Source organism: Gavia stellata, chromosome 13 (assembly GCF_030936135.1).
Source record: "Gavia stellata isolate bGavSte3 chromosome 13, bGavSte3.hap2, whole genome shotgun sequence".
Lineage (NCBI taxonomy): Eukaryota > Metazoa > Chordata > Aves > Gaviiformes > Gaviidae > Gavia > Gavia stellata.
Genome location: NC_082606.1, coordinates 15,180,198 through 15,206,008, shown reverse-complemented (window position 1 = coordinate 15,206,008; position 25,811 = coordinate 15,180,198). Strand labels below are relative to the sequence as shown.

General features: G+C 41.9%; 1 protein-coding gene across 1 annotated transcript in view; it reads left to right on the top strand.

The window, feature by feature from the left end:
• Nucleotides 1–25,494, top strand: part of ARNT2 (aryl hydrocarbon receptor nuclear translocator 2) — a 77,882-nt gene extending 52,388 nt beyond the window's left edge. Inside the window, exons 11-18 of the mRNA XM_059823840.1 lie at nt 1,505–1,656; nt 8,988–9,060; nt 9,218–9,341; nt 13,474–13,573; nt 16,196–16,334; nt 20,085–20,250; nt 22,862–22,998; nt 25,396–25,494. Of these exons, the coding sequence (XP_059679823.1) occupies nt 1,505–1,656; nt 8,988–9,060; nt 9,218–9,341; nt 13,474–13,573; nt 16,196–16,334; nt 20,085–20,250; nt 22,862–22,998; nt 25,396–25,494 (990 nt within the window). The remainder of the gene's footprint in view (nt 1–1,504; nt 1,657–8,987; nt 9,061–9,217; nt 9,342–13,473; nt 13,574–16,195; nt 16,335–20,084; nt 20,251–22,861; nt 22,999–25,395) is intronic.
• Nucleotides 25,495–25,811: the final 317 nt, after the last annotated feature.

Here is a 25,811-nt window from a genome sequence, read left to right as displayed (position 1 = left end):
TTTTGCACAAGCTCTGTGGTTTTTACCCTGGGTGTGGTAGTAGAAAATTGCTGATAAAAGAATGTCGCTCACTGAACTCAAACTACAAAAGCATTTAAAAACAAAAACCAAAAGGCATTTACCTCAGTATTATTTTTAACTTTCCTGGACATTGCTAAAGCTTTTTGTGTCTCCTATTTGCATTCTTTCCATTTAATCCTGTATCCAGTTGATCAATGTGAAATGCAGACCTTTGGAAAAAACAGGATTGGAGCATTTTTCTTAATCCAATTGCTTGTCAATGAAGACAGAGGGTAAATACTGGGGTTTCTACTTTTAGAGAATACAGGCTGCAGATAGCTAATAAAAAATAAATTCCAGTGGATAAGGATTAAGAATCCACAACAAGATGTGGCATTTATTTGCAGTAGACCTTCCTTTTCCCTCCCGGAGGCACCCCTGAGATAGCTTGGTGGAAAAGCAATAAAAAATAAACACAGATAGCCTAGGTAAGTGCCAGCTGAATGACTTGAATCCATACAAGTTTTCTTCTGACTTAAACCGAGATTGTTAGATAACATATAAAATGCAGTTACAGTGCCAGTGTGCAAGTATTGTTTGGAGTGTACTTCTTAGCTGGCTGCTTCTTAATTCTCATTTGATGCCCAACTATTGACTTCAACAAAACTTCAGCTACCAAAACCAGAATTTGAACTGAGTTTTGCCAGACACCTGAATTCTTAGTTATAAACAAATAGGCTGTCCAAGCAAAGAATTTGCTCTCTGTTTTCATTAATACTATTAAAATGGACAGTGGCTTATTGGTGTTTTCTCCATTCAAACACTGGCTCACTCTTTCTTCTTTTGAAAGCCAGAAGCAAGTGTTTCTTTTTAGCACTTTGCCAATCTAGGGAGTCTTATAATTTGTTGGGGGGAAACCAACCACGTATGGTTTCTAAAAAAAAAAAAAAAAAAAAAAAAAACCAACCATCGTGTTTAAGTATTAGCCCAAGTTTTTCTGCTGATGTGTGATATGGTATATCACATGTATGAATTGTATAGCTGGGTATCCAAGCAGAAAAGCAGATAGTCAACCTCAAAATACTTTTTCTTGTGGGCTTTTGTTTCAGCTGCAACGTTTGGTTTATGGTTTACATATAAAAGATCCTCAGTTTGGTTTCTGTCAATCTCTCGGTAAGCATTCCATATTAAAACCTTCTTAAAGCTTCCCTGTTGGGATAACAGCACAACCTGTTGGTTGTCCTGAAGCTGTATTCTTCTTATATGCAGTCTGGAAAATGGCATTTTATACAACAAAGTGTGAGGGTTTAATTCTGAAGGAAATAGCTGCAAAAATGAATCAGATTTTGCTTATTCCCTTCAAATTAAGACTCTCCCTGCTGTGTCCATAGCTTTCTGTAAAAAAACCACATCAGTTTAAAACACATCAGTTACTGCTGTTTACTATTCATTTGCACAGCAGGTAGCAATCTCCTTTTATTAACCTTTCCAAATGGTTTTGCAGGTTGTGAAACTGAAAGGTCAAGTCCTGTCTGTGATGTATCGGTTTCGTACCAAAAACCGGGAATGGATGCTGATCAGAACCAGCAGCTTCACATTTCAGAATCCTTATTCCGATGAGATTGAATACATCATCTGCACCAACACTAATGTTAAGTATGTGCCTTTCCACATGCTCACATACATGGTTTTGAAGGAATTTAAGAATTGCTTTTTTCTGTAAAGCACACCCCGATTTTTTGGTAGCCCGTTCCTAGCTGCATTTGTTTCTCTATAACAGTGCAGTCTGCACAGGGTTTTTCTGCATCATGAGATCTCACAGCATAGCTGTTTCTCTGTGTCATTATCCTGCGATGCTTCCAGGGGCTGGCTGCACTGGGGGAGAAACGTCACTTATCTGTTATGTCATTAGACAAGGCCATTGATCTCAGTCCAGGCTGCCTTAAACTAGCACAGAGCTTCCAGCAGCAGACCAGCTGTCCTGATATTGGAGGAAGGTTAGCCTGGTTCCTAAGCCAAACAGAAAATCGTGTGTCCATGTTCATTGCCATCATACCATTCTGTAGTCCTGGGCATCTTCTCCTTGGGCTGTGTACGCTCTTATAGCCTACGAAAGCTGGCAAAATTATTTCTTAGTAGGCTTGAGTGGGAAGGCTTCCTGATACTCAGTTAAGATCTGGTGGCGTATCACCAAGTATGGGGACAGATCTAACCCATTATATTAAGAGGGGAATTAAATCATCCTGTCTTTGAATTAATATTTTTGAAAGTCTGTCATTGGACCTCTTAGGAGGAGGTCACCCTAGGAGTATAGTGGAGGTTCATCACTGTGTAACTGAGCAGAGAAGCTTTTGGAGCCTCCTGAGTTCTGAGACAGTAACTGCAGAAGCTAATCTGGCCTTGATAAAGCCATTGCTTTAGAGTGTGGGGTTTTTTTAGAAATATTTCTTCTTTCCAATATAAACTTAATCTATTTCTAAAACAAAATCTGCTTCTTGTCTGACCAAAGATATTTTGCCAAGTTTTTAGCTCAGAGGAAATTATTGGTTTTAAGATCTCAACCTGTTAGACTGTATAATGGAAATGCTGAATGAGCAGTCTACTAGTGGAGATGCATGCGGAGAGCTCCACTTGCAAAACCAAACCCCTGGGGCTTTGGCATTTGAACTTAGAAAGCTAGTAAGTGTCTCTGGGTGTTCCTTGACTTGCTCATTTGGACATGACACATAACCGGGATAGAAGGGCTGTGCTTTCACTCACTTGCAACCCAGCATCACAATTGTTCTGCCCAGTTTTTTCTGCATACCCAAAAAGTTGGGCTTAAACAACTGGATAGTTAAGCTCATTGAAAAGAAGCAAATGTGCCTTGAAATCAGACAGCTAAATATCTCCCTGTCTGCACTATGCATCAAAATAGATATTTCCATATTTCTGCTGTCCCATATTTCTTTTCCAAATAATTTGTATATGCAAAAACAGGCCTGCAAAATAAAAAGCTAATTCTGAAATCTGTCCCAGGCTGGATTAATTGTGCTTTGTTCCCAAGAGTCCACAGATCAAAAAGTGAGGCTGTAGACTTGGGTTGACTCTGGGAATGTTTTTTTCGGAGCCTCCACTATACCGTTCAGCTTGGCATTGCAGCACTTACTGTGATGAATAGGACTGCACCAGCTTCTGGCTCTTGTTATATATCTCTTGCTAGGTTTGAATAACAACCCAGAAATGTTGACCTAATATGGATGTTGCCTGCTGCTACTTTGACAGAGGATGTTCCCTCTTTCCTGTCATGTTGAAAATGTTCTAGTCTTATGGCAAGATACAGCCCATTATACGTCTGCTTTTGAATAGTAGAAAGAATGCATTATTCAAACTGTTTTCTGTTTTTCCCCCTGTTGTCTCCCACTTCTCAGACAGATTTCCAAAGAGGACTTACTGTAATGTTCTGTTGTTCCTGCCTGCTTCTGGATTTATTTATTTTTTTCGCACATTTGGGGTCATGTTTTAAGTTCTGATTTCCTAGATGCCTCGGGGAGTTGTACGTCATGGTAACTGTTGGTTTCCACCTCCTCATTAAGCTCCTGCTGGGACTGGTTGTTCAGCACCGACCCCAGTGTACTTGGCCATCTTCACATGTCAGTGGAAGTATGGAATACCCTGGGTCCAGTGAGGTGCTTCACAAGGAGACCAAGCAGGAGTGCCTTCCACTGCGCAGTTGGAGGCAGTTCTGCACAAATTTTGATTTGTCTATCACTGTGATAAGATAGTCAGCTCCACAGAATACAGGTTTAGGCAGTTAAAAATTCAGCATTAAATGTAAGTCAAAAGATCTAGGTTTAAATCAGTTTTTAACTTAAGCTAGTTTAAAGCCACAGTATGTACATCTGTGTGTCTGTCTGTTAACAGAATAGATCTCATTTTGCATCCGTCAGTGACCGCGTTTTCCCATAAGACTGTAGAGGGCAGTGGTGGTTCCAGTTGTGGAGGGATTAATTGATTTTGTTTCTTTGTTTGTTTGTTTTCATTTGGGTTGGTTTTTTTTTTTTTTTAAATATATTCCTTTGGAGCTTCCAACAGTCAACTTTCCAAACTTGCTTTTGGTGCGGAAGGATAACGAAACATTAGGTTCAAATGTTCACTTAGTTCCTTGCAAAAAAAGAAAAGAAAACTCCTCTCAGTTTCACTTGGGTGTAGTCATCCAAGAGAAACTTCCTGGAGAAATGAAGCATTTAACGTTTAGCATTTTTGCTGGGTTCGGCTGAAAAGAAGAGTCCCCCATTTGACCACATCTTCTTGTATAGTTGGGACTGTTTGATTTTCAAAAAGAAATAATAATTGTGATCAACATTTATTAAAATACACATAGAGCAGCGTTTAAATAGAATAATCTGTTATGGTGACAGATAAAACTATATGAAAGTCTTTATATATATATATATATGAAGGATATTTTTCTGACCTTTATGGAAATTCTGTTTTTTCATTTTTTGTAAGCCCCAAAGTCCTATGTTGTACTGCATGCATTTATGAGTCCTACAGTTGTCCTGAGTCTCAAGATTTTTGTCTCGGAGTGAGCTGGCACAGGTCACTGCTGGAGGCAGCCTGACGGATGAATCAGCCTGGGCTTGTGGGAGAGATACTTTCTGTTTCTAATTCTCATGGGCCAAAATACTAATGAGATCAACTATTTTGATAAAATTCCAGTCTATGGTAGTGATGCTAAAGACTTACTTTCTCATGATCCCCATGCCATCTGTGGGCTATCTGATCCCTCAAGCCCAGTGTAAGACAGACCCTTTCACAGGGGAGACTTTGAAATTGTTAGGCTAGAAGAGGGAGATTTTGAGAGCTTCTGGAAGAGGATTTTACAACAGCAACCCTAAGGCTTTTATTACTCCCTTTTTGTCCAAACCAGACACAGTAGGCACGTGTGCTTGTATTACATAAAAATAGCTTGGTAGGGATACAGTAGTATTGTTTCTCTCCCACCATAGTGACTGTTAATTTTAAAGTTCAGGTCCTTTTTTGGTTACTCTGATGCCTGGAAAAGGAACAGGTGACTTCAGTGTTCATAGAGAGAGATTAATTCAGCTGAAATCCTCTCCAGTGTCAAAGGAACTTTCACAGAATCTTCCCTTTTCCTCCAAACAAATTTACTGAAGTAAATTTGAATTAACTATCAAAACCCTCAGATTCGCTGAACCATTTGTTGTTCAAGCTAAGGGCTTTCCCAGGTTCATACCAAACCTGTGGGTGAGACAGGAATTACTGCAGTGCAGGCAGAGTCCTGCTGACCCAGACAATACCGTACTTGCTATGTTGGGTAGCCTGTGGAGCCAGGAAATTTCTCTCATTTACTCCTTGAAGCTGTGAAACTGAAATTGAAACCAAGGGTAGTTTGGGTTTTGGTTTCAAAGTCAGAAGGCAGTTTGAGTTTTGCCCAAACTGTTAATAATCCCTTGTTCTGTGTCATCTTTACAAAAATGATGTAGCAATTGGATGACTGAAGGGACCTGCATGCGTTGATTGTTCAGTCAAAAGGGCTGGTTGGATGGCAGGGTCTGAAGCAACCACGACAGCAGCGCTCAGCTCTCCCTGGGTACCTGGTCCATGAATTGCTGTCCAGTTTCTTTCAGGTTTCAAGCATCATTTGAACTGTTTGTACAGTAGCAGCAAACAACAGCAGAAGATGCGAACCTGGCTTTGCATTTCAATCTTAATTAAGTGCAGCATAGCTTGCACAGAGTTCAGTGAAGATACACTTAAGTATTTGGTTTTTAAAGGAAAGGGATCTGGGAGGTTGTTCCCAAAGTTCAGTGCTGTTAACACAATGTGGTATTTATATTGTACTACAGCTTAATGAGTATTAGAGATGAAAGATAGAGGAGGGCAAAGGAGCACTAAGTTAGAGAAGTGCCTACAAAACAAATAACTAGTAAGTATGCTGTTTTGTTTGGCTCATTTGTGTGTATATGGCTGAATCAAGAAAACATGCTTTATACGGAACAGAAGAGACCTAATGTGCTGTTTATTGACACACGCACCAAGTTGCTGGTAATAAAAACAAATGAAACAGTGTAATTAGCTTTCACGTTAACAACAGGATTTAATGGGTGTTTATTGTCCACAGGGTGGTATTTAGAAAAACTTCCCCCTAGATTTGCCATGATTAAATTACCTCCCATAGTTCTGTTGGAAAAGTATGCATTTTATGCTTGCGAACAAAGAATTTCTTTGCATTCCAGAGGTAATTTTTAGGGATTTTCTGTTGGCAAAAATAGTGTGGAAAGACCGTGACTCTCTAATGACCTGGAGGAGTGACTTTTTTTGCATGTTACTCATAGGACAAAAGTGATTCTGTGTATTATGTGTTCTTACACCATAAGGCTAGCAGAAGGCTTTTGGCCAGCTACTCCGATCTTCCGTGTGTTGCAGGTCACAGATTTTTGTCCAGTTTGCCACGGAGCCTAGTAACTGGTGTCTGAGCAAAGCATTCTGGAAAAGCATCAAGGGATGGAAAAATCTGTTACTTACTTCAGTAGCTCGTTTGAGTGGTCCCTCACATTCCCACCAGTTTGTGCCTAATTTGTCATTTGACTTTGTCTGCAAGTTTGTCTCTCAATCCCTTGACTTTTAAATTTACATAGTACAAAATTTAAAAGAAGGTTTAGATAAAAATCTAAAATTTAAGCCTGTAACCAAAAATGCATCTTAATTATCCAGAGTTTTCAAATCCATGATCTTGCTATTTTGCAACATCAGATCTACTGTTACCGCCTGTCACATCACAGTGTCTGTCTGGAGGAGAACCCCTGTGGTGCGTGATGCCTGTCTGTTAGGTGATTGCTCCTTCAGAAAGAGGCCAGAAGCATCCAGAAAGTGTGACCACTGTCAAGTATCATTTGCAAGTATCAAGCTTACTTTCTTGTCAGTCCAGTTCCAATCTTATCCTCATCTCTGAGGTTTAGCACAGTTTTGGGGGTTTTATATCTTCTTTGGTAACTGAGCAAAGAGCCTCACAGAGATAGTATGCCACCTGTGCATCCTCAGGCCAGAAGTAATCTTGCTAATTGTGACCAAGCGACAGAAGGCAACTGTTAATGGAAGGTGCAAAACATTCAGATAATTTTGCAGCTGCTGAGGTTTTTTGTCATTACACAGCCCAGCTTCACTCTAGAGCCTGGTTCAGTGCCCTTCATGGTGCTGGCCCATGCCAGAGCAAGGAACTCTGCCTTCTCCATGGCAGTGATGCTTCTTCATACAAGGGCCACAGAGGTGCCTTTCCTTTCTACAGGGAAATCTCAGCTTGTGTCTGCCTATCAGCTGGCCTGTTGGCTGCAAGATGCTTTCAACCCGCAGCTGTAAAGTGAAAGTGGTGCTGTGGCCGTGCTGTTCAAGGATGTTGTTTGATCAGGCTAGAGCCTGGGCACAGGGTGCTGTGCTGGCAAGATCATGGGGCTCTCGCGCTTTGCCATCCCAGTTCAGCGATGGGACAAAGCTGGGTTTGTCTGTCTGCAAACAATCACACAAACCTATGCTCAGACAAGTGAGGTTCCTAATGACCCAACGTGGGGATGGTATAAGTCCAAACAGGAAAGCATAAGTTCACATTTTAACAGTAAAGTTCTGGTCTTAATGCATCAGCAGCACTTTTGCCTTTCATTTCAGAACGATTGTGTTTTATTGCTGATAAACTTTACTGAACAATGGCTTTTTGTAACTTCAAAATTTCCGGTAGCAAAAATTAATATAACTGTCTCTGATTTTTTTAAAAATTAGGAGCTTTGAATTTACATCCTTTCAGCATTAAATAAAGCAAGTGAAGAAATGGATTCAGAAGATCGCTGTGCTAGATATATTACAGCTATATAAAAGATCTGTACTTTTTAATAAATAGGCAATATTTGCACATGTAGAATGTGAATATGCCTGACTTGCCACCACTTGCATGCTGTCCCTACGGGTCTTCATCTGTAAGAAATGTCACCTGTCAGTTAATTCTCATGACTTCCAATGATTTTATCTGTTGATATTGGCTAATTGTCATAGTTAAGTAACAGCACCTGACACTAAACACAAATCAAGTGCATTTCAAGGATCTGCAGAGTTTTCAACGCTGAAGTTCTTCATTCTGGCATATGGCCCCTAACGTTTATTGGCTCTGGCAGTTTCTTTTGAAGTATTTTTCTATTGCTGCTGCACATTTAATTTTTCCTAAATTCATATAATTGGATTAAGGCTATTACTTCTAGTGATTCTTATCTCATTTAAACAACAGATGTTTTTTGTTCAGTTCTGATAAGCATGAAAAGGAGACTCATGTTTTCTGTAGTATTTGTCAATGCAAATTAATTTCATGTAATGTCTTGATTTTATATAGTAGCACAAGCAATTTATTTCTGGACATTCACTGCCTTAAAAGCTTTCAGAAATTAAATAGAATCTGGGCTTGGATCCTGAGCACAGTAGAACCAAAGCAAAATAGGTTTTATAACGAAGAAGGATTTATATGCAGTTCTTTCTAGCTCAACAGGTTGTTTCATTTGGTCTGACGTGCTTCAGACAGAGCTTTGATCACTTTTTCTTATTGATTGGCATAATTCTGTGTTAATGTTACTGGAGGTTTCCTGTCTACTTCAGTAGGATCAGCGAAGGGGTCTGGCATATTCATTGTTAACACGAGGAAAACATTCTTGGTGTCTTAATGGTGAATACTTAAATCCTTTATAAGGAGGTTGTATTCCATCCTTCATTACTTACCCACCTACATTTCTGTGCTATTAAAACAAAACTCTTCATGTGCCCTGTTACATTCCTGTGGTACAAGCTTTCTCAATGAGTAAACTTTAAGAACAGATGAATCTCACAGGAATGGATTTGCTAAATCATTGGAGAGACATTTCACTCAGAGTATGAAATAGCAGACCATGGCTGTTCCTTTTTGTATCTTAATTGTTTTTTATAACAAAGTCATTTTGTCTCCTTTGCAGACAACTTCAGCAGCAGCAAGCAGAACTTGAAGTACATCAAAGAGATGGGCTGTCATCCTATGACTTATCTCAGGTGAAACTTCTCAAGTTTTTATTTTTGTGCCTCTGATCTTCTAAAACGTAAAGCAATGGGAGATTTCAGCAAAATTAAAAATACATTGTGACTGTCCCTGAATTCCTTTTCATCAAATATGACGGAGGGAATTACCTTCCTCTGTGTATCTCAACAGGTGCCTGTTCCAAGTATACCAGCTAACGTTCATGAGGGTGGAAAGTCTGTGGAAAAGCCTGATGCTATCTTCTCCCAAGAAAGAGATCCTAGATTTGCTGAGATGTTTGCTGGAATAACTGCTTGTAAGTGAATGTCTCTGATGCTTAATTTTTAATACTATGTTAAGCTTGGTTACATGATGTGGAGCACAGCTTCTAGAGAATGAAGAGAAACTGCAGCATGGCAGAGAAATTTCCAGGCAATATCAGTCTTCAGGACATTTCCTAGAACTGGCCTTGAGTTGATATTTCCCCTAAAGTTGATGAGGAGTGAATTCAAGGAGGGAAGGACAGCTTTCGTGTGACCAGAGCTACCTATTTTTGATTCTCTTTTCATTTCACAGGGGCACCTTAAGCAGTGTTCATAGATACTAAACATACTGAGCAGAACTTGCTATTTCTAAGTGTATGTTTTCATCCTTAAACAGCAGGTGTGAGTTCATCTCTCTAAATAGATGTGGATTAAGAAAGTTACCATGTAGTCTTGAGATAGACCTGCAGCTTTTGCATTGATGCTTTCAGAGGCATATGCTGCCTTGAAGTGTAATAATATACTTGTTTTCTGGTCAGTTGAGTCATCTTCAGTCGCATTACCTGTCAGTGAGTCCTTGCTCTTTTTCCCACAACTTTCGAACTTGTTGGCAAGTTCTTATAAGAGTGATAAGAGTCTCAGAAATAGTATGTTCTTCTGTATTTTGTGAAAACTACTGTGAGGACAGAGTCCTTACTGAACGTCCTCACTGAAGGATTTCCCAGCCCTGTTCTAAGACGTAGCAGCCAACTTGTCAGTCGGACAGATGTAGCTGACTCAAACTAGCCCCAACCTCTGCTGCCTGTTGCCCTAACAGACAGAAGTTAATGAGAAGACTGGCAGCTGAAGGGGTCATCCGAAATATATCTGTAGGAAATCAGGCTCATTAATTCCACTGCTCGTGGAAGAACTTGCTAATTGTTTATTGTTCTTAACTGTCCTCACTGAAAAAGAGAAGTTTTTACATTTGTTTTAAATAAATCAATGTGCAAGTGTCATGCAGTGCATGAAGGAAATGACCCACAGGGTTTGACTCCAGGGGTGTTGGGAGATGACCTCACTGCATTGGTTTCTTATGTCTGGCTTGGCCTTTTCAAATGGAGAAGGCATTGTAACTGCAGGATAGACTTGATATTCCGTCCTCCTGTTGCTAGAACTTCTCTGTTATTCCTGTTCATCCTTGTCTGTCTACTCTAACAGTGAAGTCAACAGCGGAGGCCATAAAAGGGGTCCATTAGAAGGTAGCAAGACTCCAACCCTGAACACCAGAATATGTTTTTCCAAGCAAGAACATCTTGCTTTTTGGCTGCCTTATTGGCTCTTTTTCAGGCAGCTCTCAACTGTTTGTGGGGAGGGGTTAGGGTTAAGGGTCTAGCAAGCTGTGAGGTAGCTGGGAGGTTATGTTCTTGGAAATGCCATTTCTCTTTTCATTCTTATCAATTTACACGCTATGCTTTTTTTGGGACATTCACCCTGTCTGACTTTCCCATGGGAGCTGTGATCAAGGTCTTCTCTGAACCAAAAGAGATGGTTCACAGCTAGACATGAGATACGCTGTCCAAAACTAATATTGACAAACCTGCATGCTGCCTGCAAGACATTTGCATTATGATGATACTCAATCTCATTCTCTGCTACGTTCTGTGAAAATACAGGTTTGACATAGGGAGATTGTTGCCATAATTGCATGCAGTGGCCACACATAATTAAAAAACAAAAGTGAGGAGAGGAAGCCTGGCTTCACCGATTCATGCAACTGTCTTGAGGCACGGGATGATGCGGTTCTTAAAGACATCTTTGTTCTACAGGCAGAAACACTAGTTCTACTGGGAGAAGGGCGTATCATTGACCAGTGCAGTGATGGGGTTTAGAGACAAACGGGTCTAAGGATGCAGGTAGAACACCAAAACAAAATAGGTTTTCCGTGCTGTACCAAAGGTGAGAGCAGAGAAGTAGGGCGTAAAGTCTTCAGTGGGAATACAGCTGGGAGAGATGTGGGCCAGATTCAGAGGCTAAGGAGCATTCGGTGTAACTCAGGAAAGACATTTGAAAGCCGATTTAGCTGCTTGCGATTAGTTTAGCCATTCCCTTTGTCTTGGCCTCATCCTGTGGCACAGACCCTGGTAGCTGCCATGGCAACTCAGCTCCACTTGAGGAATTCCAGTTCATTTAGGGCACTCTCAATTTTGCTGGTGAGTTGTTCTCAAATATCTAAAGTACCCGCAGGATTTTGGCTCAGTCTCTTCCAACCCTGAGAGTTTGGTATCCCTCTAAAGGGTGGCCTTAGAAAAGGGGACACATCATGCAAGAATGACGTTACTCCAAAAAAAAGGCAAAATCATCTGTCCTTTTCAGAGATATCCCAACTCATTCTTAATTCTTTCTACTACATACACAACCTTCTCTAGACCTTGTCCCTATTTCTCCTTGGTTTTTTTATATGAGAGTGTAGGTTTGCAGCCCAGACTCAGTGTCTGTGTTGGGCAATATGTAGCCAGTGAAGAATTTGTACAAATTTCTACATTACAGAGGAAAAGCAGTGACAGCTTGCATCAGTGGCATATGCGCTCCTTCTCCAAGGCTCCTGTGAGGTAATTTGAGGTGACTTTTTTCTTTGGGAAGGTGAGCTTAGATTCTTGTTAGAAACATAATGTAAGAAGAGCTTAGGTAACAGAGAAGAGCTGGTGTGTGTTGGAGGCCTTTGGTTGAGTCACACTCACAAGGTCTCTAAAAGCTAGGGAAAACTGAAAAATACTTGAATTACTTGTGAGTTCAGTGGGCCTTTTGTCCAGGAGAGCATCTGACGAAATGCTCTGAAAAGAGCAAAGGGGACAATGAGGAGGCAGACTTGATTTCTAGGCCTGTCAGATGTGCGTAGCAACAAATAGTTGCAAAGCCATCAGTGAGTTGTGGGGTGTTTTGCGCTTGGAGGTAGTAAGGGAAGATGGGGAAAGCGAATAAAGGGTGGTGGAGCAGACCTTTAAATTATTTTAAGAAAAGTAGTAGTAGCAAGGTTTCCCTAGGCTTTCAAATAATCCAGTGCCAGAAAATTAAATTAAGGGACCAAATGGCACTGTTCACTCAATCTCATTTCATTCAATTAGAGATTGATCTCCACTTGCCACATTAAAAGTAGACTATAAAAGTTAATGGCATCTCCATGTGTGTGTTATTCACTACACTAGTCTGTCTTACACCCCACTGGGATGGTTGCATCCTATTTCATGGCTCCCTCAAGCCACATACAGCAAAATCCTAAGAGATCAGTGTTCTGCCGTGCCACAGCTCAGGTGCGCAAGTCTTGCAGACAGTCAGAAGCAAAAGTGCCTCCAGCCACCTGTGAGATTGCAATGCAGGTAGGGGCTGCAGGATCACCCAGGTTTGCAGGTGGTCACCCTGAGGTCTGCAGGCGTGCCACCAGGCTGCCTGGGAGAGGCAGGTGCTCCTCTCCAGCTCTCCTGGAGGGAAGCAGACTGTCAGCTGGTTAGGAGAGGGGCTCTTCGACACCATTCCTTGGGGTGTTTAACCCAGTGGGGTGTAGGCCCTCAATGCAAACAGGCTGCGATAACAGTGGCGGCTCTGGAGGGCTTTTCCTGGTGCCAGAAATGTACCCTTACCTGAGGCCACCCCCAGGTAGCCACAGAGGTGCGTGTGCATCAGACCTTCTTCAGACCAGGCTTGTTTCATGTGGCATTACTCCATTCCCCTGGGCAGACTCTCCCATCTTTCTTTCAGAAAATGTTTGTTCCCCTTTCCAGTCTGTAGCTGGGACCCATGCACCCATCACTCCCCACCTCGGCCAGCGCCACTCTCTGTCTCCTGTTCTCCCTCCTGCCTGCGTGTTTGGGAGCAGCTTCCAGCGGGCACAGAGGAGGTCTGGGCTGCGTGGCCTGAGGCCACGTACCAGTGTTATGTTCCATGCAAACAATAGCATTAATGAGGTACATCCTGGGAAGAGGGTATGAAGTAGACACAAACCAGCTGTGCCTCTTGTTTCATACTGAATTGTCATATAGCCCTTTTGTGTCATTCTTAACGTGTTCCACAGGGCTTCTTCATAAAGCTTTAAGAAGGAAAGAAAAATCCCTGCTGCATATATACATTGCAATTCTCATTAAATAATTTTGCCTTCATTTTCTCATCCCCTAAACTTTTCTCTTTCTGTGATTTGTTTTTCTTCTGTAGCAGATAAAAAAATGATGGCCTCAGCATCCACAGCAGGAAACCAGCAGCTTTACTCACAGGGAAGCCCATTTCAGCCAGGACATTCGGGAAAGACTTTCAGGTACTGTAGTCTGGATCCTGAACATATCAGCTTCTGTCTGATAGTGGGGGACTGTTCCCCTGGGATCTAGTGGAAACAAAACTGACCTAAGACGCAAAGGCTTTCTTTACATGAATGAGCTTTGCTTTGTGTACACTTGACTTCTAGATGGTGTCTCAGCACTTAGGCTAGGCTTACAAGCTGACATGATTTGAATATCTCTGTTAAAAATAGTGGCTGGTAAGTAGATACTTATTGCTGTGATGATGTAATTGGAAAAAAGCAAAGAAGCATCAATAAATCATGAAGGGAAATGAATCTGAGAGGTGATGGGGCAGGCTCAGAGATCTGAAGAACATTCAACCAAGCTAGGAAGGTGCAAAGATTTGTTTTGCACTTAGAGCTGTCAGTGCTTCTGCAGGCTGCCTTGAAGGGCATCAGTGTGGAACTTTAATAAAGGGAACAGAGGGATGCTTCATCCATAGTCCCTGGTGAGGGCTGGGACATGGGCATTAATAGTTTTCTAAGGCAGCTTCCAAATACATATAAGGTGGTGGTCTGGCATTTTCCAAGGCATTTTCGAGTTATTCAAAGTGCATGTCATTGCCTACCAGCTGGCAATATGGATTTGGCTAATCTGAGGTTTAAGAGTTTGCCTTAATTTCCAGTTGCTTTTTGAGAGTGTGGTAACAGTGATTATATTTACCTTAGTGCCTTTTGTGTCACCGTTCTGGGACTGTCATACTGGAGTTTCATTCTCCTGTTTTAGACCAACCAAGGTTGTGAAAGTGAAGGAACAGCCATTCAGGGGCTGTCAGTTCCAGAAAACATCTGCAAACGATAATTTTATTTAAACCAATATGTTCTTAAAGTTATAACAGCTAATAATCGCAGTGGGGAGAAATAAAATCCCCGTGCGTGTGTTTTGTCAAATTAAAACCAAGAATAACTTGGGGGGGATATGACAGTAAATTGTCTTTTAATTGGATATTGTATATTACTGGATGGTTCACTTACCATCTTGAGGTTTGGCGTGTGTTTTGTTCATTTCCTTTGTTAATTCCTGATGTTTAACTATAGCTTTTTTCTTACTGCTGTTCTATTATATCAAGTAATGACACATCTGCCAGCATTTCCACCGTCAATGAAATGTCTTCCCTGAATGCTCTCCAGGCTGGTCTGTTCGGTTACTGAGCCCAGGCAGCCTTTAGGCACTACTTTTCAGACTCCTGGTTTCAAAATACATATTCTAGATACAGTCCAAGCCCCTTAGACGATGGGACTTGCCAGTCCAGCTGGGAAGGTGTTGGCAGTAGGGCCAGCCCTCCCCGGCAGCTGTTCTGTGCTTCTGAGTTCAGCCAGACTTAGATGGACTTTCTGGTCCACATTTCCCTCTTTGGAGACTCTGTGGTAGTAAAAAATTCAAAAAATTTAAAAAAAAAAAAGAAAACAAACTCAGCAAAGAATTTCTAAACACACACTTCGCTTTTAGACAGCGTAAGAAAGACAGAATAACAACTCCCATATTCAAATGGCTGCCACGTTTTGCTTACCATTCTGGGAGGGATTTTGTCAGCCTTCTCAGAGGATTCACATTCCTGCTTCCTCTCTGCTCAGCCTTATTTCCTTCTTTTCCCAATGTGCTCTCTTCTTTCTCTGTAAGCCTGTGAAAATAGACAATAGGGAATTGATTGGAGAAAAGAGCAAGCTGTTTCAGTTGATGCACAAAAGCATTTTTATGTGTTGTGTCTTCATTTATATTCATTTATATATTTAGATATGACATGTGAAATAATAAATATATATTTTTATATATAAAAGTATATAAACCCACATTCACAATGTGTAGTTATATAGATTCAGTTATTTAAGACTTCCATGAGAATAAGATGGTAAAGTGGAGCAGTCCTTCATAAACTTTTCCTTCTAATTGAGAATTTCTGGAAAATTTCTCTGTAGTGAAATTCAGTAATTGGGAAACAGCTAACGTATAAACAAGTCCCTTTGGAAATACTTTTTTGTTTTAAATTCCAAAGCTATTACATTAGTTTAAGTTTCTGTCTTGATTGTTCTTTTGCCTGGGTATATAACTGCATGCTCTTCTTTAGCATCAATTGGTGAAAAAAGCAATTAAAAGCTCAAATTTTGAATATATAATACACACTTCTTCATTTCCCAGGCAAGAAACAAATAAAGAAGTACTTATAAGTATCATCTTTTTGTGCATCTTCATTTAGGATAGCGTTTAAGCAAATGCTTAAATACTGTTGACTGTAAGCACAAATTTAAAATTAAGTACCTGCTTGAATACTCTCTGCAAGCAGTTTTTTTAATGCATTAAATATTAAACTAATACGGAGCTAAGTGTTCATGCACCATGCGTTAGACTGATTTTATTCTTGGAAGCCCTTTCAAAGAGATTATGGAAGTCTAATTCAAAATAATTTTGCCCTCTGTGTCTATTTGAACTGACATTTTAGAATGCCAATATGTTTCATAGTTTTGTGATGGTTTTAAGTCATTTTTTATTAAGGCAGATTGAACAACGAGCTTTAATGTGATTATCAAAATTTCTGTATCTGGCATACTAATTGTGCATTGAGAATATATCCTACAAATGAGGCACTGTTTCTGTTCCTTTAGTTCATCTGTGGTACATGTGCCTGGCGTGAACGACATCCAGTCGTCTTCATCAACAGGCCAGAATCTGACACAGATATCTCGCCAGTTAAATCAGAGTCAGGTTGCCTGGACAGGAAATCGCCCGCCATTTCCAGGACAGGTATTGATTAAAGGTGTTTTATTTTCACGGTCATTAAAGATTTGCAACCTGTGTGCTTTTTACAAAAGAATTAGTAAACCCCATTTATATTGTGATTAAATGTACTTTGTCATTATCATTTGTGGTTGGAGAGAAATCGGTTCCCCCACTTCTGTTCCTTGGCAGGTTATAATAATTTGAGACAGCTGCCCTATGCGTAACTGCATTTAGTTTGTAATAGTGTTCATAATAATGGCAGTCACTATGCTGACATAAATCCCAGTGGAAGGTCTTGGTCCTGCACTTATTTTTATATGTGCACTGAATGAAGTAAAAGAGAACAGCTGTTTATGCTTTAGTATCAAGCCTGTGAATTAAATCTTTCTTGGACCAAGACCTTGCACCCAGCGATGTTATCCACAGTTAGCAGAGTTATCAGAAAGGGGCACATACAAATCCAGGCATGAATTCAGAGTAGAGGCTACTTAGCCTGTTGCCCCTCCAGTAGCACTGCCCAGTGTAGCTCACACTGTGTTGTGTGCTGGAGGAAACAGCTCATCCCTCCGTCAGATACTCTGCACTCGACAATGTTAGCCCAGAAATCACCTCTTGTTCTGTGTAACAATAAAATGTTTTGAAACTCTGTTAAAGACAAATAATATGAAATAATCATGTTTGGTCTATCTTTAAAGCTGCTCTTAATCACTCTTGACTTTCCATTGTTAAGTAGGCTAGAATGGCATGTTGGGGCAGACACGAAATAATTTTTCAGTAACTGAATTGTTTCCACATTAATCACTGATACTTCCCAGCCTTCGGTGTTCCATGGTTATTCTGTCACACCTGTTTAATGAAATCCAGTTGAAACATTAACTTTTTTTTTTAAATTCTATGGAGGATGCTAAAAATGACTAAAAAAAAATCACTCATCCCTTTTACTGTCCAAATTCTGTCCAAGTCAGGAGTTTGTTTGTGAGTGTAGGGAAATTGGAATTCATTCACCCACTGTCAATAAATTAAAATAGAGTTAAGCCTTGCAGAAGTGACATGTCATGCTCTCACTGTCATTGTGGAAACCTTTAGAAATGTACAATTTCTTAGCTTGGAACTGAGCTGAAGACTTAATAGCACCTCCATCATGTTATATGCCTGTTGGGATCTGTTTTCCTCCCCCAGCTCCCTTGCATTTGTCCAAGAATCATAGAAACATTTAGGTTGGAAAAGACCTTTAAGATCATCAAGTGCAACTGTTAACCTAATACTGCCAAGTCCACCACTAAACCATGTCCCTAAGCACCACATCTACACGTCTTTTAAATACCTCCAGGGATGGTGACTCAACCACCTCCCTGGGCAGCCTGTTCCAATACTTGACAACCCTTTCGGTGAAGAAATTTTTCCTAATATCCAATCTAAACCTCCCCTGGCGCAACTTGAGGCCATTTCCTCTTGTCCTATCACTTGTTACTTGGGAGAAGAGACTGACACCCACCTCTCTGCAACCCCCTTTCAGGTAGTTGTAGAGAGCGATGAGGTCTCCCCTCAGCCTCCTCTTCTCCAGGCTAAACAACCCCAGTTCCCTCAGCCGCTCCTCATAAGACTTGTGCTCCAGACCCCTCACCAGCTCCATCGCCCTTCTCTGGATGCGCTCCAGCACCTCAATGTCCTTCTTGGAATGAGGGGCCCAAAACGGAACACAGTATTTGAGGTGCGGCCTCACCAGCGCCGAGTACAGGGGCACGATCACCTCCCTACTCCTGCTGCCACACTGTTTCTGATACAGGCCAGGATGCCCTTGGCCACCTGGGCACACTGCTGGCTCATCTTCAGCCGGCTGTTGACCAATAACCCCAGGTCCTTTTCTGTGGGGGAGCTTTCCAGCCACTCGTCCCCAAGCCTGTAGCGTTGCATGGGGCTGTTGTGACCCAAGTGCAGGACCCGGCACTTGGCCTTGTTGAACCTCATACAATTGGCCTCAGCCCATTGATCCAGCCTGTCCAGATCCCTCTGCAGAGCCTTCCTACCCTCGAGCAGATCAACATACCCACCCAACTTGGTGTCATCTGCAAACTTACTGCAAACTTACACTCAATCCCCTCATCCAGATCATTGATAAAGATATGAAACAGAACTGGCCCCAATACTGACCCTTGGGGAACACCACTTGTGACCGGCCACCAACTGAATTTAACTCCATTCACCACAACTGGCCATCTAGCCAGCTTTTTACCCAGCAAAAAGTACACTCGTCCAAGCCATAAGCAGTCAGTTTCTCCAGGAGAATGCTGTGGGAAACAGTGTCAAAGGCTTTACTAAAGTCTGGGTAGACAATATCCATAGCCTTTCCCTCATCCAGTAAGCGCATCACCTTGTCGCAGAAGGAGATCAGGTTAGTCAGGCAGGACCTGCCTTTCATAAACCCGTGCTGACTGGGCCTGATCACCTGGTCGTCCTGTACGTGCCATGTGATGGCACTCAGAATGATGTCCATAACCTTCCCCAGCACCGAGGTCAGACTGACAGGCCTGTAGTTCCCCAGATCCTTCTTCCTGCCCTTTTTATAGATGGCTGTCACATTTGCTAACTTCCAGTCAACTGGGACCTCCCCGGTTAGCCAGGACTGCTGATAAATGATTGACAGTGGCTTGGTGAGCACTTCTTCCAGCTCCCTCAATACCCTTGGGTGGATCCCATCTGGCCCTGTAGACTTGTGGGTGTCTAAGTGGTGTAGCAGGTCGCTAACCATCTCCCCTTGCATTACGGGGGCTTCATTCTGCTCCCCGTCCCTGTCTTCCAGGGGAGAATAGTTTCACTTGAATGCATTGATTGCTAATAACAGTGCACATCATTAGAAGCCTCCAGAGATGTAATCACCTTTCATTTCTATTTGTGGAATTCATTAGGCAGTGAGTTTTTCTTGGAACTGCTGGATTTGTTCATAATGTGGGAAATGGTTTATAAGCAGATTCTGTCTGTGCATTGTACGTTGCTGTAGCACATGGCTTTGGATGAGACACTTCACCTCCCTTAGTCTCAGTGTACACATTGTACATGTCTGAAAGCAGCCTGCAGTGTTTAATCATTTGTGTAACATTCTTGGAGATCCAATGACGAAGCCATTATGTAGATGAAAATGACAGCAAGTTGGTTTTTAATACCCTTGAATTAACTCAGCTGCCCAGTTAAAGCAAAGTTAGACTGTTTCTTCCCTCCTCCCAGGGCTGGTGATTCACACTCCCTCTCAAGCTTTTTACAAGGCAAAATTACTGCTTCCTGTACTACTTAGGCAAGGAGAGAAAGCAGCTCATTAGCTTTGAAACTTCTTTGACCATTTACTCTCAAGCGCTGGAGACTCTGGTCATCTGAGAACTGCGTATATTCTGCAAGATATTCAGATAAGCATGTTTCTACAGTTGCAGTGCAAAATCAAAACACCTGGCAAATAAAGGTCAATTTTTTTATACCTGTTTAGTTTGAGATTAATCCTTGTAACAAAGGTGAAGGAAATAATGTTTTTCCAAATAGATCTGATACTGAGTACATGTGAGTTAATCAACAGGAGAGCTTAAGTCTTGGTTTATAGTCTGTTGTGTTCCTTCTGCAGCAGTAAGTTGGCTTTGACAGAGATGAAATATGGCTGAGGCAGAAATAACATGCCTGCTCGCATCTGCAGAGTTTATTTAGTCTTTGCTTTGCATTGTTAAAAAGTGAGTCTGCTGTGCTGTTCCTCAACAATAAAACTCATTCCTTCTTTTACCCTTTATTCCTCAGCAAATTCCATCTCAGTCCGGCAAGGCTCAGTCTTCTCCTTTTGGGATTGGAACAAGTCACACCTACCCAGCTGATCCGTCATCGTACAGTCCCCTTTCCAGCCCAGCCACCTCTTCTCCAAGTGGGAATGCCTACTCTAGCTTAGCAAACCGAAGTGCAGGGTTTGGTGAGTTTTAAATGACGTAACACAGAAATGCACATAAAAATGAAACTCTCCAGCATTAACTCCATTGAAAATCATCCAAACTGTTCTTTTGGTGAGTTGGATGGGAAGCCCAGATGGTGAAGGGGTTTTGCTTTCTCCTGTTGAGCACAGAGGACAGAGCTGACCTGTTCCCTCCATGCTGCATCTCCTCCACATCCAACATGCTTCAGAATATTGTGGCATTTTATGGTATGAGGGAACTTCTTTTTTTCAGTAAATGGTGTCATGAAAGATTCAGAGGTTGCTTACATCACTAATACACGACCTCCCAAATTGTGGTCAGCAGGTTCATTGTTTTTTTTACTTCTCAGGAGAATGCTTAAATGGCACACATTTACATTCTTTTCATTTTTCAACTTCCCTGACTGCATGGTGGTGTTCTCTTGCCCAGAGACAGCTTGTTGGATTTTGGCTGGAGACAGGATTTTTTTGTACCCCCACTGCTACTAACCTAATCAGAGTAGGTGCCATGTTTTGAGATGGTTTTCTTTTCCTATTACGTGCTAATTTAGTGGCTTTCAGACCATGACCCAATGGGTGACCCCTTGGTAAGTTTTCTGCACTCCACCAGCAGAATAATATTTAAGAGTAAAAAATATTATGAATCCATCAGTGATAAACACACATGGAGTCCATGAAAATGTTACTGGCTGATAATAATGTGCAATTCCAAAAAACATAGGTAGCAGTGTGCTAACGTGTGTCATTTTTCTCTTGTCCCTTGAGAATAAAGTTGGTGCAGACCTGTTGCAGATTAGCCTCACTGAGTGCAGACCTGCGCTGCGTTGCCTAGAAAAAGTGCATTGAAACGGAGCTCTTCCCACAGGCCTTATTCATTCCTCCATTTCCATTTCCACCAGGCTTTGTACATTTGTTTATGAGACAGCCTTGTATTTCAGGCCTAAGCTACTTGGCAAGAACCATTTCACCTAATGAGAAACATTTCCTGACCTACATCAGTTTGGATACTATTAATAACACAGCCTTCACAGAGACAAATGTCTTGAACCTCCGGCTGGCAGTAACTGTTTTGCTGAAAAGAGGCATCATTTGCCTCACTGAGTTAATTTCAATGCATTGTTCTGAGAAAAAAAAAAAACAACTTGCAGCTTTCTTTTAAAGGGTAACTTAGATGAATTTTCTTTTGGCCCATAAAATGGCTGCAGGGTTTCCGAGTCAACTGAATTAATGGTTGTGGTAATGTCAATAAGGGAAGAGCTGTAATTATCTACTTCGGATGTGATAGAAATACATCACTACAGCCTGTTTACTTTCCTGTAAAATGTTCACTCTATCTGTTTTGCATGGTTTAGCTGGTAGCCAAAAGGACTGGATTAAGCACGTGTTTCTGTATTTTCTGAAGGCATGACTGTGAGTAGTGACTGATTTGACATGATCGAGTTTGGTTATCGGAGATCTGACATAACACGCATGCAGAAGTTTGGCACGGGAAATCTGGCACCCTTGGCAGAGGGCGCTGGTAACTTGGGAGAACCAGATCTACCCAGCTTGGTTCTCTGCAGTGAGGGGAAAATAGGCAAAAATAGTAGGAATAGTTATATAGAAAAGAAGAAAAAAAAGAGGAGAAAATATTTGGAGGAAAAGCATAAGCCTGGTGGCAAGCTTTCTAAAATGCTAATTCTTAGAAGGAGATATTGTAAATAATTGAAGGAAAATTATCCAAAAATTTTATACATTTGGGGCCAGTTTGTAGAAATACAGGGTAAAATGAGTCCAGCTTAAGTGTGACCTGTGACTGTACTCATGAAAAGTGTATGTGTAATAGGTGACCAAATTAATGTATGTGACATCATGGGTTTTTTTCTGGTAGACTACTTAGAAGAAATTAATCTCCCTGAAATCATCATTTTAATTGTATTTACCATAAAACCTTGCTGTTCGCGTTACTCTCTGTGAAATTTAAATGACCTCAGACTTTTAAGAAACCATCACCATATGAACAGGATAATAATTTGCTGTAAGCTGCATGTAAAATATATCATTTTGCAGCTGTAATACTGGAGGACAATATAGTCCAGCAAACAACACTCTGCATTTAATACAGCACGGCTGTTGTCTGTTGATCTTATTGTTTTTACATCTGTTTACAAAATCTTACATCTGCTTACATGCTTCTTAGATGAGTACGTAACTATGCATCCACTGCTCTGCAAAAATTAGACTTTTAAAGAGAAAGAGCATTCAGATGACGCAGTTTGGTTTTTAAGTGAAATGGCAAATATTCCTTATTAGATTAAAAAGCAGAGGGGGAATGCTTGAAAATTGTCTTCCTGTGCCCGGCTTATGGTGTCACTATGCATTTTGCTGTGAGCAATTCACCTGCCATGTCTGTGCAGCCGTGGCAATGAGCTTTGCTCTCAGGTTGGCCCCCACCCTGCAATCAGGGCTGAAACTCCCTTCGGCTTCCACCCCGCAGGGGCTGGGTGTCACTTGGGGTCTTTTTTCTAAGACTCATTTGCAAACACAGGCATTGATGGACGGAGCCTCAAAAGCAAGGCAGGCGTTTTGAAGGAGCTGCTCTCTGACTGCTGCCCTTTCTCCCCCTGTCCAGCTGAAGGTGGCCAGAGCAGCGGCCAGTTCCAGGGGAGACCTTCCGAAGTCTGGTCCCAGTGGCAGAGCCAACATCACAACCAACAAAGTGGCGACCAGCATTCGCACCCACAGCCCAGTCAGACCGAGGTGTTCCAGGTGAGGAGAGTTCAGTGAGCCCAAAGTCCCTCTGACAACTTCTCACTGCTGAGTTGAAAAACTGTGGCCCTCCGTGACCAGGGTGCTAGCAGGGCTTGGAGCAATTACCTCTTGCTGCGTGCTGCCGCAGGTTTGCACTGCTATTAGCTGGCATTAGCTACAACTGAGATGGTTTTGTTTTCTCCTGAAGAACACCCTGTACTTAGGGCTTATGAGTTTTGCAGGGAAGCCATGAAATGGTCCCAAATAGAGTGCCTTCCTTATCCTGGTGCTGGCCTCTAAAATCCCAGTCAAGTCCAATTAGACATCAATGTAATTCTCTTTGATAGTTCAAGCAGGAAAGGAGTCTGATACTGCATAGAAGGTAGTAGCCAATAATTTTTTAAGGTTCAACCCAGTCAGATATCAGATAGCTGGTAACAATCCTCTTGAACTACCTAATTTTGTAATATTAAGTATCATTTTGGGGCTTCGCTACAGATGAAGTAGGATTTTATAAGTTAACTAATAAGGTCTCTGTCCTTGCTTTTAAATTAGATCAAGAAGACAGTTTGCAACAAAACAATGCAGAAAAATGCAGAAAAGACAGTTTAAACCCCAAGCAAGGTTTAGAAGTGGGGCACCTCATTATCTTTTAGAAAGTCAATTCACCTGCAAGACTGGGCTCGTTCTCAGTTGCTCACAGGAATGCTGCAGAAGAGACGTTAGCCTGAAAATATTCCTGTGTGAACGAACCATTGCTTCACATGGGAACAAATAACATCACTACGTCTGGAATAACTACCTGTCTGCATGCTTTTACCCCATGGCCCAGGCAAGATTAATCTGTTGCATCTCTCTCTGTTAGCAAAGTTTAGTCACTTTGCACGTACTTTAACCCAAAAGCATATTCAGGGTAATTCCAGTAGAGCGTGGTTTGATGGCCCACAGAGACACAGAGCTCCAAGCAGCATCTTGCTTGTATCTCAGGCAAGTGCTGTGTCCCAGCAAACATCTTCTGAAATTATAGGAAGGAGGGCCAAGGGAGAAAGGGAGAACTGGGCTCACCTGCAGAGCTCTTGGAGGTGACTGTGCATTTGGAGGGAATTAGGATAATAGTTGGATGTGATGAGAAACTTGGATGAGCTCAGTTCAAAGGCCTCCAAGAAGTTGCTTGGACTGTTTGTGCCTGAAGCCAGCCCTGGGATAGCTGGACACAAGGAGAGAGGCAGATTTGAGAGGGGAGCTACCCTGCCGGGTCTGTACCTGAGGAGACCTTGCCGCAGAGGCGCCAGCAGCAGAAATGCCTTCAGAGATGGAAATTTAAACAGGTTGGGGCAGCTACCACTTCCCCTTGGCTGGGGAGGAATATGGGAAAACAGAAAATAAATGCAGGTTTTGGTCAGAAAACGAAGGCTGACCCTGGCAGCTGAGAAACTGTCAGTTGTGTTCACAGCCTCTTTCACCACCATCAACAGGGATGCTACAGAGATCTCAGAAGGATTTTAACCTGTCTTTATTTTGGGGTAACTTCTCAGTACACAGCAGCTCTTGGTAGTTATTCCTTCACAGAGCAGATCCTGTGAGCTTTTTTTATTTGCTCTTTAGGTTTTGTTTTATTGTAAGGATAATGATCCATCCCTGGCAAAACTTGGCTTTGCAGTAAGAGCTTATTATTGTAAGGACTCACAGGAAAAGCTAGCGTAAACTCTGGTTTTCTCAGCAAGGGATATCTTTTCCCTGTGGCTTCGGGCTCCAGCTGAGAGGAAAGGTTGAGTATTTTTTGAAGCCTCCTGCAGGGACCTCACTGGGATGAAGACACATGGGAGCAATTACCATGAAATCCCATTTCTCCTGAGAAGTTCCTGCTAGTTCCTCTGCCTTTGTACATGCATGAAGGCTGCTTGGGCATCTTGTTAGCTGTCCAGTCTTTAGTGTTCCTCAGAGGATGAAGAGCAGTAATATGTTCACTTAGAGTGCTGGTGAGGAGGTGAGACCCTCCCCAAACCCATGCTTATACAGCAGGAGCTCCTTTCTGTAGGGTGCGGGAGTGTGTGAGACGTTGAATACTTCCCATACAGTGAAACTAGAGAGTTTGCTTCTCTCTGTATGTAGTTCCCAAGGGGAACTGTTTTCAACCTGGGAGGAGTATGGGGCAGCTCAAATGTGCCTCATTCAGAGGAGCAATCCAAAATTTCTGCCCTGCTAAAGTCCCACCTCCCATTCAGAAACGCTCCAGCAAAACATAAGTAGCACATAAACCTTAGCCCAGCCCCCTGCACAGGTCTGGTTTTCGCCTCATTTACCTAACCTTTGGCCTTTTCTGGTTTTACACTGAAGAGATGAACAGGAAACAGTTTGCGTCTGGATAACGTGTTAGCAAGTGACACTTCACTTTGATTTTTCCTTATCATGCAGGACATGCTGCCAATGCCGGGGGATCCGACGCAGGGTACTGGCAATTACAACATTGAAGATTTTGCTGACCTGGGCATGTTTCCACCATTTTCTGAGTAGCTTGCAAAGCAGATATGGAAGTTCTTCTCCAAGGCCATTTCAGTGTAATTTTGGCTCTGCTTTTTCTGTGTTGTATTTCTGTAGAAGCTACTAAACCAGAAGACACGTTTCTCATGTTTCAGATAGTGGTGTAGGGCTTGCTCTCTCCTCCTTGGGGTGCGTCAGTGCCGGCAGAGGAGCTCCAGCACTTGTTAGTGTTCATTGACAGCTCCATTTTTTTTTTATTGTCCTCTACCTCAGAGGTGAAAAACTTTGCTTGATTTAAAACAAAATATCTCTGAGTCTTAAATATTTGAATGTGAATGATACCTAATATT